The sequence below is a fragment of the Gopherus flavomarginatus genome, chromosome 6, assembly GCF_025201925.1.
Source record: "Gopherus flavomarginatus isolate rGopFla2 chromosome 6, rGopFla2.mat.asm, whole genome shotgun sequence".
In the NCBI taxonomy this organism is placed as follows: domain Eukaryota; kingdom Metazoa; phylum Chordata; order Testudines; family Testudinidae; genus Gopherus; species Gopherus flavomarginatus.
Genome location: NC_066622.1, coordinates 89139466 through 89154429, shown reverse-complemented (window position 1 = coordinate 89154429; position 14964 = coordinate 89139466). Strand labels below are relative to the sequence as shown.

At 39.3% G+C, this 14964-nt stretch overlaps 1 protein-coding gene across 1 annotated transcript; it reads right to left on the bottom strand.

Moving 5' to 3' along the window:
• Nucleotides 1-1758: 1758 nt before the first annotated feature.
• Nucleotides 1759-7347, bottom strand: LOC127054516 (protein NDNF-like). Its single transcript, XM_050960754.1, has 3 exons — nt 6995-7347; nt 4392-4525; nt 1759-3110 (listed from the first exon to the last, which is right to left on the bottom strand). Exons 1-3 carry the CDS (start codon nt 7177-7179, stop codon nt 1759-1761), a joined length of 1671 nt encoding a protein of 556 aa, XP_050816711.1. The 5' UTR covers nt 7180-7347.
• Between the last annotated feature and the right edge of the window lie 7617 nt (nt 7348-14964).

The window sequence follows — 14964 nt, the reverse complement described above, 5'->3', positions numbered from 1 at the left end:
GGCACCTCTGGGCACTGTTGAAATATGAATAATAATAATTAACAATAAGTTGAAACCTTGATGCTCCAGTAATGTAAAGGAAGGTCTAGTGTGCACCATGTACAATAAATACATGTGCAGTAGAATTACGCACTTACACCTGGCTTTGTGTAATTTTGGAGAAAAACAAATAAAGCAGATCAATTTTCTTCAGAGATATCTGGGTCTGTTAATGTTTTACGTTACTTTATATATGAAATCCAGATTTGCCAAGTGTCTGAGTTCAAAAATCTCTTCTGTCGGTGGATGAGACTGATCATAATTGTTTATGAAGATTTTTTTTGGAGGGGGGGATTTTTTGTTCAAAATATTCCTCATACTGTGTCTTTTCCAAAATTTAAAAGAGACAATCAGAGAATCAGAGATAATAAAAACACCTGTGCTTGTCAGATTTTACTACAGACATACTACTTCATGCTACTCAATAGGAAAAATCACATTTTTTGAAAAGCAACACATTCTTTGAAATAGGCTGTGCTGGGGCTGCATGGAAGGAAGTCAGGTGCCTGCGTAGGATTGTGTGTGTGTGGGCATGGTGGGAAGGGCAACCAGAAAGTGATCTTGTGGGGAATTGATCCTCGTGCAGTTCTGCACAGTGCTAGTGTTTGCCAGGATCAGAAATTATGGGATGGGAATTCATGTATCCCATTGTAAGAGTAAAATAATACATGCAGTGGGGGGTTTAATATGCAAATCTCTCTATAGGGAGGAGGAAGGATTAGTGATAATGTTCTCAGCTCTCTCTGTCTTGCTGCAAGAAATATTTTATTTCTGAAGCTCCAAAGATGATGCACCTTGTCTATACAATGTATGTGTATGTGTAGAATACATAAACCCAAACAAGAGTAGCAATGGACCTGAACTAGAACAGTTTGGATCAGAACTATCTTCCTTCTCCTCAGACTTCCCTATTCAGGTCTTTCTGTATATGGGCAGAGCCAGCAAACTGTATTAAACACCCTCAACTTTGAGGAAATTCAGATCCAATTCCCGGTCCAAATTTTGTGAGTCATGTCCATCTCTAAAGAATAATAATTTCTCCACAGGAATGAATGCAAAGCAAATATGCAGGTAATTGTGACGTAGTTGTTTGAGAATCTCCTGTAATTACAGTTGACTAGAATATGGAGCTGCAGCAGTTGGACTCCCAGTCCACTGCTTTTATCAGTCTCGCACCTTTGTGCATGAAAGACGCTTTGCAGCAATACCAGTCTTTGTCCATTCACGAGCAAATCTCTCAACTGGCAGGGAAAGGCCAATCTGTCACTCTGGTGGTATCGCTCAGTCCCTCATTGACAGTTACTGAGATATGCAAAGTGAAAAAACAATGTTGGATTTTAAAGTAACAGTTCAATATTCCTTGAAAGGTATTTCACAACATGAATTTGATTTCAGGTCCATTTTAGTTCATTTCACTCCAGACTGATTTCTTGCATGTCACGGAGTGAATCCATTGTTTCCAAGTGTTATTTGTTTTAGTCATGTTTTTGCTGCCAATGTGAGACAATTGAGAAAGAAACTTATATTGGAAAAAAGATGCCAGAGTGTGCCTAATTTTCTAGACAGTTGAAAAAATTCTTTCCTCACAAATCTTGCAGCTTTAATAATTTTGTGTTATGCCCCAATATATTTTGAACTGCACAGAGCACTGGTGTTTATTGTGCATGTTTTTCATTTTGCTCCTTATTTATCTACCAGAAAACATTTATTGAAAAGCCCTCAACATTTTTTCCTGGTCCTCACAACTTTACTGTGATACCTTACCGGGATCCCAGAAGGTCCAGTTAGATAAACATCAAACAGGTAGAGAGTCCCTGCTTCCAATCCCTTGATGGTCTGTGTGGTGACTGCTCGTCGTAGATTTATATCATAGAAATATTTGCACAGCACTTTCTCAGAGTTGTGTCTGGATTTGGGCCCGGAGCACCTGTCTGCTCTCCTCACCTCCATCCAAACTTGATCCTCTTTGATCCTTTTCTTGTACACACAGTACTTGCTCTGCTCTTGTGTTCCTAGCCAAGCAATGGTGACTGAATTGCAGGTCCTCAGTTTACTAAAGGACTTGATTTTTAAGCTTTCTGGAAGAAGTGGGAAGACAGGCTTGTGGAAGTGAGAGGATACTTGAACTTTCACAGAAGAATTAGTATGGTCCATGGGCCTTAGCTGCACCAAATACGTGTCCAGCAGCTTTCCCTTCAGTGAGAAATGTCTGAAGCCTGCAATGTTTTCTGAGGCCAGTACTTTGCCATTCCTTGCTATCTGAACCCCTACTTGGTCACTACAAGATTGAAAGGTGAATTGAATCTTCTTGTGTCTAGCCTGGTACTGCAAGCTGTAGAATTTTTGCTTTTTCCCATCCAGGGTTAAATGAATTACCTTCCCATCCTTCAGCTCAATAATTTTAGGCTCAGGTTCCTCAAGAGTTCTTGCAAATGTTCCAGTGTAGGCAGCACTTGCATTAGTGAGGAGATTGACTACAAAAACATCAAAGTAATATTGAGTGCTGGGTCTAAGGTTGGGCACTGTATAAGTATTCTTGGTGCCCATGCATATCTGCCTCACTTCCCCATTACTAACCCTGTTGATGATACTTAATTCACTATTGGACAATATCATCACCTGTTGATGGTCTAGAAAATATGGAAAGAGAGAAAGAGCTAGTGCTGGTGGTGATTTCATACCTGATGATCTGATAGCTGTCTCAGCTGCACATAAACTCTTGTAGTTGTGTTTTTCATTGACTAGAAGACAATACTGGATGTATTCTTTGTGCTTTAAGACTGATGGGCTGTGTTTCCAAGCTAGAGTCACAGTTGCATGGTCAATACCGATAACATCTATGCGTGGATCTACTGGGAGTTCTGGATATAAATGCCCAGATGTTGTGTCAGTTGTTAAGTATACAGTAATGTGTGTGTCTCGTTCAACTGATAGGAACTCCAGCATATAGAAAGCAGAATAGGAAGACATACCCATATAAGTCTCCACAGAATTTCCTTTATAGTTAAATATCATGGACACCAGCTTCGGAATCTTCTGAGATTTTGTGGCTTCAAGAGTGTCATAATCACCTGCACATGAAAAGCAGAACCCAATTGTTTTTTTTTTCATGCCCCACAACAGTTCATCACTTGCTACTAGTATTTTATGCTTTAGTGGCTATTCTTTTAATACTGTAAGAGAGAATTAATTTGTTCAAAAAGACTATAATTAAACTCCCAATTGCAAATATATTGACCTATATAGTACCGGATGGCATTGCAATATTCCGCTTTGTGTCAGTGTTTCTTCCTGTACTTTACTTTAGGACACTGACATTTTGTGCAGAATGAATTTCCTTTAGTCTGATTTTGTATCTTCCTCTGCCTTGTATGAACAAAAAAAGCCAGAGGCTTTGAAGGAATGCCCACTGAGCTAACTAGTCAAGTGCATCTCCCTGCTAATTAACATCTTGTTTCTGGCAGCACCTAGCTTTTTTAATAATTAAAAAAATGTTATTTTTTTAAAACCTATGAAATACTTCTGGAAATTATAAAAGAGAATTATGTTTTCTTTTAACTTGAGACAAACATAGCTCCAGATTATTCTATGCCTATTGCCCTCGTACATCGTATTCCCAGGGAACTAGAATCTGACCTATATTCGTCCCTCTGCTGCACATTGTTATGAAGAGCAGAAAAGAGGAAATACCAGCCCAGGACATCTGAGACACAACAAAGGGTGTGAGATTGCTCTGTTAAGTGCACTAACCTCCCTCCTTGGTGATCTTATGGAACACTCTCCATTTGAACATTGTGTAGTTAGGGTCCTTGGGTTTTGGGGTGGGGTGGGTTCTAGTTGTTAATAGTGTAACTGGGGAGTAACCACTCTATTTTCCATGCTCCCCTGCCAGCCTGGCAGATATCCCGGTGAGATTCCAGATTAACAAAGCTCATTGCATTGTTAACTCTCCCCCTCCCCAGCTTCTCTAACACTTCCAAAAGAATACGGTGAAGGGAACAAGGGACAGCACCTTCATCTGTGGCCATAAACTTGTCCTTTCCTTACACTACTCTGAGAAGAGAATGTGGCACAAACTGAATTTTATCTTGCAGGACTCTATTGAAGTCAATGGCAAAAATACCATTTATTCCAATAGGGCCAGGATTTCACCTGTGGAGTTTTGCGTCATATTTTTCCAAACTCACAGGTAAGTCCAGAGGAAGGGAGATTTGGACCTATAACTTCAAGTTTGCCCAGGCCATTTTTGTTGGTGGTGAGATTTCCTAGGTTGGTGGCACTTCTTATGAATGGGCTACTTTCCCTCCTGCACTGATCAGACAGATTTAAGGTTCCTTCCATTTAGCTCTTACCACGTGCTGCTTTTCCAAGGAATTTTGTTGATGCCTTATGTACCAGTATACTCCATTCAATGGGAACATCACAGGGTGTGACGGTTACCGTGAAAGGAGCAGGGGCTCTGTCTTCCTCCAGAATGAAACAGTACCTGAAAATGTGGATTAAAAATGAACTGAAGGCATTAAGAAACACAGTCATACTGCAGAATCCCAGCAGGTAAAGTAATTAGTCATTCAGACTGAAGATCTAAAAACTACATTCCACTGTAGATAATAACGACAATTCTACTATTTGGTACATTAAGACAATAGCCTAGAGAGTGCTCTAAATTTTCTTATGTAAAAAGAATACATACTGTGTTTCTTTCTACACCACAAAAGTTTTCTTCAATATTGTCTATTTATTACCGGGTAGATGTATTCCACAATACTGACTTTTTAGACTCTATAGGACAAGTAAATACTATGGTATAAAGGAATTAGGAAAATGACTTCTATTACAGCTCCATTCCCAGGCTAACACTAGGGAAACAAGCATGTGTTTTACCAAAATGTGATACCCAGGTTTCTTGCTTGGAGCAACCAACAATGGGTTCTGTAAGAATAATATAGTATCTGAGCATCACTCTGTCTTCCAAAGGTCTGAGACTAAGAGGATCCATTTCATATCTAGTTCTACTTGTTCTTGATTGGCAGTGCTACCCATCAGCTCTCCATCCCAACATGCCACTAGTCTCTCTAGTTGCAATGAGTCTACTCTGAGTCATCTGGAGGCTTATACACAGCTTGAAGACATCCATGAAAGCTACTCAATACAAAATTTATATGGGCAGTGAATGCCCCCTGCGTATATGGAAAGTAGTTCCCACTCAATGCTCCAAAAGTTATGATTATACAGAGATTCAATTTCTTAACTTTACTTTTGCCTACTGGTGGAAATGCACTTGAGTAGCACCACAAATTTACTTGCTACTCTGCTAGCATACTGAATCCTCCCTAGAATCCTTAATCTAACCTAACAAGAGTTCAGTTTAACATATTTACTTTGAAAATTTGGCCCCCTGTGTATCACTGGTACAAAGTGACATCCGTTCCTGACTGATTCCAGTAAAGCCTAATCTCCAGCTTTACTCCTTTGCTCTTTGTCTGCTCAGTCTCTCAATGGACTGAGTATGGCCATAGAGACAGGTGGACTCTGTTAGATCACAGTACAATAAAATATAAGTAATTCTAGTTTTGTACCCATTGGTGAGATGTTATGGACACATAAGGTCACCTCAGAGAGTTTTTACTTATTTTGGGGGTATTGCTACTGGGCCAGAATTAAAATAGTTTGGGTTCCCACTGAGTATTTCCATATTTTTCAAATGTTTTATCTTCTTTTAATTTAAACCTGGGCTCTGAATTTTCTGGTTTTATGTTTGATCTTTGGAAAATGATAAGGTTCTTGTGAGGCTTTCAGTGCTTATAATTAAGTGTGTACTTCAAGCCTTTATTCCAGCTGAACCAAGTTAAAAAAAATAATCTGAAAATCGATATGTACCTATTAAACCACATGCTATAAACCCCTCTTTCTCTTAGAATTTCAATTTCTATGTCCCTTTAACAAGGAGAATTCTTAGGTTCAGTCTTGTAGTCATAATTTTGTTATATAACTACATGTGCAGTGTCCTGTTTTCTTTCTGCACAGTGCCCATCAGGACTGAGCCATCTGGCTTACCCTCTGCTCTTTGACCAGTCTGCGGAATGTATATCAGATCTATTGACACTAATAATGTTGGTTAGTGTCCAAAGAGTATTTGGGCTGAATCTTTTTAAAGGAAATCTCTTCCCAGATATCTATCTGAGGTAGATACAGGGTACCAGATACACAGACACAGACACACACACACACATATATATATATACACATAAACACACACACACTGATTTGACTACATACAAAATTCACGGGCATTTTGGGAAGTCCAGGTTAACCTTCAAAGGAATTTCTATATTAAAAATTCTTTTGATCTATGCAAGCTTTAGTACTGCTCACCAAATACACAACTAAGCATGCAGTACATCTGAAAGCTGATTTTCAGTTCTAAAGTATACACTTATTGTAATGATTTGGGTAGTTAATTTATTGAGGAAAACTATTTGCAACTGACTTTGGCCTGAGGCCCTCGTGCTCCTACAGTTTTGTAGGTCAACTGATTAAGATATCACCTGGATATGCAGCAATAGCTATTCACTTCTGGAGCCTAATGTAAACTCAGCAGTAATTGCATCAATTAAGAGGTCTGCCAGATAGCCAAATAGGGAAAAATCTTACAATGAATATACATAGCTGAAATCTATCTTAAAAAATCACTCCAGGTTCTAGTTAAGTTTTTCAGCTAAGAAGGCAAAAAAAGAAAGAGAAGGCCGGAGGGAGATATTGGAAGATACTTTCAAGGGACAGCAATTTTGCATTGCTTGGCTCAGGATACTAAAGGTAGCACTGCCAGAGCATTGCAGGTAGGCAGTGTACAGCAATTATCTCCTTGATATTAGCGGTAGCAAGCCTGCCTGTGCCATAAGGCAGGAAATGAAAAACAACATATGCAAATTTGTATTGAATGATTTGCTCCTACCTTTTAGATATATCCTTCAACAGGTGGACTGTGGTTTCCTTACCATCTGCAAGAATCAGGGAATGATTACAGCTGAAGAGATCACTGTTGAAGCTGTGTTGGGAACTGGTGGGCACCTTTATCGAATGACACAAACACATGGCCACGAGAAGATGGAAAGGCAGGTAAATCCAGAATCTGAACATCTTCAGCACTATAAGTTGGGTTAATAAAAATGTATAGAGATCGTTACCATTGGGGAAAACAAAAACAAAACAAAACAAACAACAACAAACACCTCTCCTTTCATGTACCTCTCATTGTGCTTTGCCAATAATCATCATTGTCACAAATGGTAAAAAATCAGGGTGCTGCAGAATGCTGCTAATCTGCACTTTGCTAAATAATTTATATTCATAGAGAAATGTCTCGGTCTCGTCCCAGCTCTCAGCAAAGATTAAATAGCAGAAGCTGTAGTAAGGTCTCATATGACCAAATATATGTATAAAACAGTGTATATATTGCACGAGTATAATATGAAGAAGAGAATTATCAATAAAACTAAAAACAGGTGACAAATGAATGGACAAAATACATTTGAACATACCTTATCCTGGCTTATTTATTACATTAGTTTACTTGGTAATTTTACAGATTCAGTAATTTGCAAGGAGTCTCCCACTCACAAATTAGTGCTAATCTATTGTATTCCTAATGCTGCTGCCACCTGTGTTTGTTTGTAATTCTATTATTATTTCAGATTGATTGTAAATTCATCAGGATTACAGGTATGTTCACAGAAAACAAAGGATATAAAAGGGAAAAGAGTATATGGAGAAGAAGACCCCAGATGAGAGACAATGTGTTGGGACTTAGTCGATTTAAAATTCTTTGTGTCTTTTATTTAGAGGAAGCCTGTAATATAATGCAACGATTGGACAAATAGTTCTGAAATTCCAGCACTTTATATCGTCTTCCTTCCAGCATTTTTTTCAGCAGATGTACTTTAGGATGTTTCCGGTCAATCTCTGTAGTCTCTCAGTTTTAAACTAATGGTAGTTCGCTCCCGTATCCCTCTGATTCAGACTTTTAAAATGCCGTGTTTTCCCCTTTGCTGAGACACTTTATTATCTCCAGGGGATGTAGTCAAGGAGCGTCTGAGGCTTAGGCAATTGCAGCACAAGGTCTACGAAAATGCAGATGCTGTTAAAAATGGAACACCACACCTATGTTGTACAGAGCTACACAAATAAAAGGGTTAAGTAAGCACTGGAACTTTTTGCAGTGTATTATTGTGTTAGATTGCTCATTATCCTTATAGTATTCTTCCATCTGCCTCACATTAATCTCAGGAGAGAGAGAGAGAGAGAGAAGTGCTGGACCTGAGAGAAGGGGAGAAGAACAAGTCTTTTCAAAACGGATGTGAAATACAGGCCGGTGCATTGGTAGGCAGGGGGTGCTCTGTGAGCAGTATCTGTTTTGAAAAAAGACAACCTTTTGCAATTTATAAGCAATAGGAAGGAGTAAAGACACTAGCAAACGTGATTATCAACCAGTAAAAGAAGAGCATATAAAAGAAAAATAATCTGGGATATGATGAATCCATGATTTATAATCTGTACAGTTTCTGTGACTGGCACTTTCCTGTTGTAGCCTGTGTTAAGAAGAACTCAGAAAGTCAAAAAGTCTACAGCTTAGCTGAGCTACTGCTCATTAACAAACAATAATATTTATAAGTGGAACAGAGTTTTAATATTTCCATCTTGGTCCTGTAGACTGAAGTATAATTCCGAATCTATTTGCAGATTATCATGTGGAAAACTTGTTTTCATTGGTGATTTCTAAAATAACTAGTATATCTCACAGGCTATTATACTACAGAACATCCTATTTAACATCTTAATATCTCGTTCCATTCCACTTTGAAAATGTGTTGTTAACATTTAAAACACCCGAGGAATTAAATATAGAACTATGCTAACAAGACTAGCAAGTGTTGAGATTATTCTTCCTTTTGATTACTTGTGTAAATCTCTTTTACAATAAAGCTTTTCCTCTAATGGTAATGTTTCTCTGTCACTTCTGCCATTCTTTTGTTCTAACTATAGCTAATTAGCTCAAAATTTAACCATGGAAGTATTTTTCTTTACCTTTTAATAAGGCATCCAAATTGCCCAGCACTTCAGAGTTTTTCACTCTTGCTGCTGTTTAAATGGTATTTTGCAAACAACATTCACATAGTGTCTGCAATATTTTTGTTTTTTGCAGGTTTTTTTTTGTCTAGGAAAGAAAAACAAACAAGTTAACCAATAAACAAACACCATACATAACCAGCTTATCCTTAATAGAACATCATCCTAAAGGCTGATTTCTCTTAATTACACAGACAACATACTGTCAGATTCTTGGAGATACTTTCGCAAAAACAAAAACTAAAAAAAGCAACTGCTCTTACCTATTGTGTTTATAGACAGATGCTCCTCAGACCACTCTCTTATTTGCAGAAGCAAAATAAAAAAACAACAACATAGACTTTTCAGATCTCTGTAGATAGATGAAAACCAAAACTGTGAAACCAGTTTAACAGGACAAAATTGATTTTTCCATATGGCTCCCACATAGACTAACTAAAATGCCTACAGTCTTTCAAAAGGGGAGGGTTTTTGTGTTTTTTGGTAAACAGTGTAATTTTGAAATCTTCAAAGTCTAAGTTGTTGTTTCATTTCTCAAATGTCTTCTGTGGAAAAAAGTGCATGCATGTATTCTCCCTCAGACAGTGAGACCTTATTCTTTGCACAAGGTGTCAGACAGACTGTTAAAGCAGCCTAATCCCACCAGTGGCTGGCCAGAGATTGGGTCTTTGACAGAAATGCATGGAGAGGAGGAGGGGGTGAGAGAGAAAGAGTGTGTGAACACATTTAACTCCTTTTATTCCACAGTATTAGCCAGCAATGGGGCATAGCTATCTCTGCATGAAACTTATAGCGTTGTATTAATGGCTCTGTGATCCTTCTAAACTGCCCTTTGAGTATTCCCATCAATTCATATTCACAATCTCATTCAAACTGAATGCATCCCTTGAAATAGGAGGTGGAATGTGCAGTTTCTTAGACCTGCAATATCCCCAGCACTGGAGAAGTTCCATATTATTTCAGATGTATTTAATTTCTGTATTTTTATGGCCCAAAGGGTGCCAATTCACACACAAAAGGAAGTGAGAAAAGTTATGAGGAAGGGACTGCTCTGAAATTTTTAAAACCAGTCTGGAAAGAACAATTCTGTGCAGAGATGTGCAGCTTACTTGGATTCCTGAAGCTGTGTGGAAAAGAAACTCTAGAAGTCTGTGGGCTAACTCTGGCTGGGAAGCCAGGGGAGAAAAGGTGCAGGGGAAAAAATTCCCATAGGACACAAAAAAATTGCTTTTGCCATTGGGACTAGATATTGCGCCCAGTGATACTTCATGGTCCAAAACAGGTATAGTCCATCTGCACGAGGCTGGAGGCATGGCCAGGTCTCCTAGCTGCTTGTACTTGTTGGCATCTGTCAGCAGACATTGAGGGGAGGGGAGTGCATGTTGCTCTCTTTCGTGAGGATATGTGTACTGTTTCTTAAAATCTGTGAAGGAAATCAGGCAGTAAAAGAAGCTGGGTGAGGGTTTAGGATAGAACTATGTAGTAAAGCAGAGGGAGAGAGAGAAGTTTTAGGGAGAATATGGTTTTCCTTGTTCTAAAGTTATTCAATGTTTGCAGGAAGTGACTCTTACTGTTATTCTTTACCACTGTCATTTTGAGCCAACATAAATAAGAAGTCAAGAAAAGGCCAAAATTCAACCCTCTGCAAGACTCTGAGATTGCTAAATGAGGAGTGGTCAACGTGGAGAGAGCACTTTACTAGCTTCTGCATAACAAAGAAGCCTAACACAGAAATTGGCAAAATATAAGTCAGCCCATTCATTTATGCAATAGGGAGTAAAGCCAAAAATATGTGTAAATTGTTTGCCTTCATGGTGAAAGCCAATGAGCTATAACTATGGTATTGTTCTTAACATGTTTAATGAACATTTCGTTCCACAAAGAATCCATGAATGGCCTTGCTTTTACTAAAGGGATGCAGAGAAAGTGGGGCACTATATGAACAAGCAGTGTATTGTGACTTTGCTATTGGTAAGGAAGAACACATGGGAGATCATTTTAAAAAAGGAGCTTTCAGAAAAATCACGTTTAATGTCTGCGCTAACTCCAGAACAGGCAATGCAATAGGAACAGCCCTCTGAGTTAATGAAATTGCAAGACACCTCACGAGGAAGCCAAGAAAGCATTGTGCAACTAGTAACCAATAAAATGTTTCCATGGTGAAAAAGAGGCACAAGAAAGAAAGAGAAAACCTCTAAAGAACAAGATATTTCCTGAAATGTGGTAGGTGTGGCAAGGGAGAACCCAGGTAGATGAGGTTTGCCCAGATAGTGGGAACATGTGAAAGGAATATATGATAATAGGACATTGGGAGAGTATCAGTTACATCAAAGGAATCGGGGGGCCTTTTCCCTGAGATCTGTAGAGATTCTTGGGCAGAAGTGTCTAAATAGACTTTTAAGGAGATGCGCCCTAGCCTGAAGTAGGAGCAGCACAGAGTAAAGCCCAGTGGCCCAAAGGACAGACATGTTGATTAAGTCAATTCAATGTCCACAGAAGATACAAAAGCAAGGAAGGCTTGTTTGGCACATGTGTCATTAATGGAGTGGGTCCACTACAATTACTCTCTCAGACCACTTCATAGCTATTGACATAGGACTACCAGGGCTGGCTTTAGGCCAATTCCACCAATTCCCCTGAATCGGGCCCCGCGCCTAAGAGAGCCCCGCGCCCAGTGATAATCCCTTCCCTGGCTAGAGGCGACTTTTTAATTTTTACTCACCTGACGACACTCTAGGTCTTCTGCAGCACTTCGGCGGTGGGTCCTCCACTTGCTCTGGGTCTTCAGTGGCGGGTCCTTCAGTGCCACTGAAGACCTGGACCCACTGCTGAAGTGCTGCCGAAGACTCGGAGCACTGCCCGGTGAGTACAAGCCCCACATGTTTGTTTTTTTTTTTGGTCATCCCTGCTGGGGCCTTGTCGAAACTGTTCGAATTGGGCCCCGCACTTCCTAAAGCCCGCCCTGAGGACTACCAGTGAAGTCAATGGGAGTCTTTGAGTGGATGTGAATGTTTATGTGGAGGCACAGACTATGGTAAGACATAAAAACACTAAGGGCCCACAGTTTGTTCCTATGAATTTCTGGAGGGACAATGCCCCCACCTTGCAACTCACCTCCTGGATGACAGATGGTTATGCCACTTTAATAGATGAGCTGATACTCTAGGTAATTATCCAAGTATAGGCAAGTCGTTCAGAACCGTTCCCATTCTGCACTGAGAATTATAGTCCATGAAAATCTGTCGCCACATTAAAAATGTTTTGGAGAAAAAAAGAAATCTAGCTCTTCAGTTAATGCCTGGCAGGTGTATTGTGAGTATTTATATCTGTAAACTACTTTCATCCTTGGGTGCAAAGTGCTATAGCTAGTTGTAGTATAATAATTCTAATAAACTACATAATTATCTCAACTGGGCTGGAAAGGGCACACATAAAATACTGTGTTTCTTTAGAACTCCCCAGTTCCAAGCAAAGTCAAGGATCATGATACAACACTTAACAGAGGGGGAGTAAAATACAGAATCCATTATTTTTGGTTTTCGCAGCAAGGTATCCATGTTATATGCCCATTTAATGATTGGGAATCTAAGGGCCAGAGCCTCCACTGGTGTGAACTGGCAATGGAGCAAATCAGCAAAATGGAGCTATGCTGATCTATACCAGTGAGTGGGGCTTGCCCTAAATGTTCAGGTATTCCCCTTCTGGATTACTGCTAACAAAGGTGCAAAACATGATGGAGCTTTTTGTTATGTGGCTACCTGACACAGACCTTCCTAACCCTGTTCACATAGATCTCCAAACGGCCATCTGATGAGAATGCTCTAGAGTGGTTACCAACCTGTGTTTAAAGATCTAAAGGAGGAAAGTTCTGTGCTATGTTACTGATCCCCTCAGATGGTCATTCTCCATTCCAAAAACTCCTGCTCTGTATTGCCTGGTCAGATTGCAATGGAGGGAGAGGGAAATGTTTTCATGTTTTTGCTACACTAACTTCGTTGGGTTAATTCTGTGCCTGATGGGTTGTGGCATTGTATTATCTAATACACCTGATATTTTCATGTCTGGTAAGCTACCATATTTTGTTTCTGGCAAGAAATATGACTTGTTTAAATGAATATAGAAAGAAGGCACCTCTTTAGAATTCCCACCTGCTAATTGGTTGGAATCAGTATCTGCCAGCTACATGAATTAATATGTCCTTGGATGGTTAACACACATAATTAATATTCCTGTTCAGAAACAAGATCATTTTAGATACCCTCTAGGGCTCAAGCAAGTATTATATCTCCCTGTGAGGCTGTGACAGGGAAGTGTGAACGAAATTCTGGTGCTTAAAAAGCACTCACATGTTGGACTTGGAGTATATGGTCCTAATGACTGGAACAGTTGTTCCTATTTCTTTTATGTTTTGTTAAACGCTGGCAATGCATAAGCACTCTGAGGATTGTCCAATAAGGGCAAGCCGAGCCTGTTCCAAATCAGAGAAATTACTATGCCTTAGGTATAGGGAGCTTTATGTAGAAAAGAGGAAACAAGCTAGACTGTCCAATACTAATTTTTTCTTGTAGTATGTGTCTGTTTGTTAGATTTTTTTTTAAGTGTAGATTGTTTTGACTGGCATAGGTGTTGTCCTGGCATCCCCTATTAGCTTTGTGGGAGCAGAACCCATTGCTTTTTCATGTTCTGGCTCCAATGTGCCCACTCCAGGGTATGCCTATGCTGTGTGTAAAGTTGTCTGTGGCATTATGTGGCTCTGACTACAATAGCTGTTAAAAATACAAGTGCAGATTTTTCCTTTCAGTAGCCTCATTTCTGAAGAATTCATCTTTGTTTTTTTATTTTACAATGATTTTTTTTTTCTGCTCAGGTCTGACCCATGAACTAAGGAAACTAAACTCAGGGTTGAAGAGTATTTTAGTAGGAAACCACACACACACACACACACACACACACACGAAACTAATCTCAGTTTTGAAGAGTATTTTAGTAGAAAACTATCTAACAGACACCCCCCTCCCCGCAAGTAGTCTGGGAGACATGGGGAGGAAAAGGGTTACTGAGCAAAGTATGGAGTTTACAGAAGGTGGGAGATTACTTCTCAGACTTGCTATATCAGATTTAATAGGAAAATTCCTTATTATTTATGACGGACTTTGTTCCTCAACAAGGGTAAAGTCAGTCCAGCAGAATAACGTGCCATGTCCCCAGCCAGAATTCAAGTCCTGCACTATGATACTAACAGCTTCTTCATAAATTAAAGAGAAAAACATATTGAAGGACCTGGGTTGCTATCAAGTATCAAGGGTAGCCATGTTAGTCTGTATCCACAAGGAGTCCGGTGACACCTTAAAGACTAACAGATTTATTTGGGCATAAGCTTTCATGGGTAAAAAACCTCACTTTTTCAGATGCAACTGCTATATTCATTTCCCTTCCTCTCTCCCACCCCGGGATGCTTAGTATTATAGGTTAATTTCTGTTAAATCATGCCTTAGAAACATACATAAAACTCCTGCCTGAGCCAACAAAAGCAACAAAACCTTTATTTTGTATATATGTGCAAAAGTGATGGATGTTTTTTCATCTTAACATAATCTGAGCAACTCCATGGAACTTCAGTTGAAAAGGTCACAGAAAGAGAAAGGCAACTTTGCCCATAATCTGTGTCATTTTAATTGGGTAATCCTATATTTTGTTTTTAGCTAGTGTGTCACTGTCATACATGTCATGGGATTAAACTATTATAAATAGAACTAATCCACCATAAAACACAATTAAAGAGGAATGTCCATGTATTTT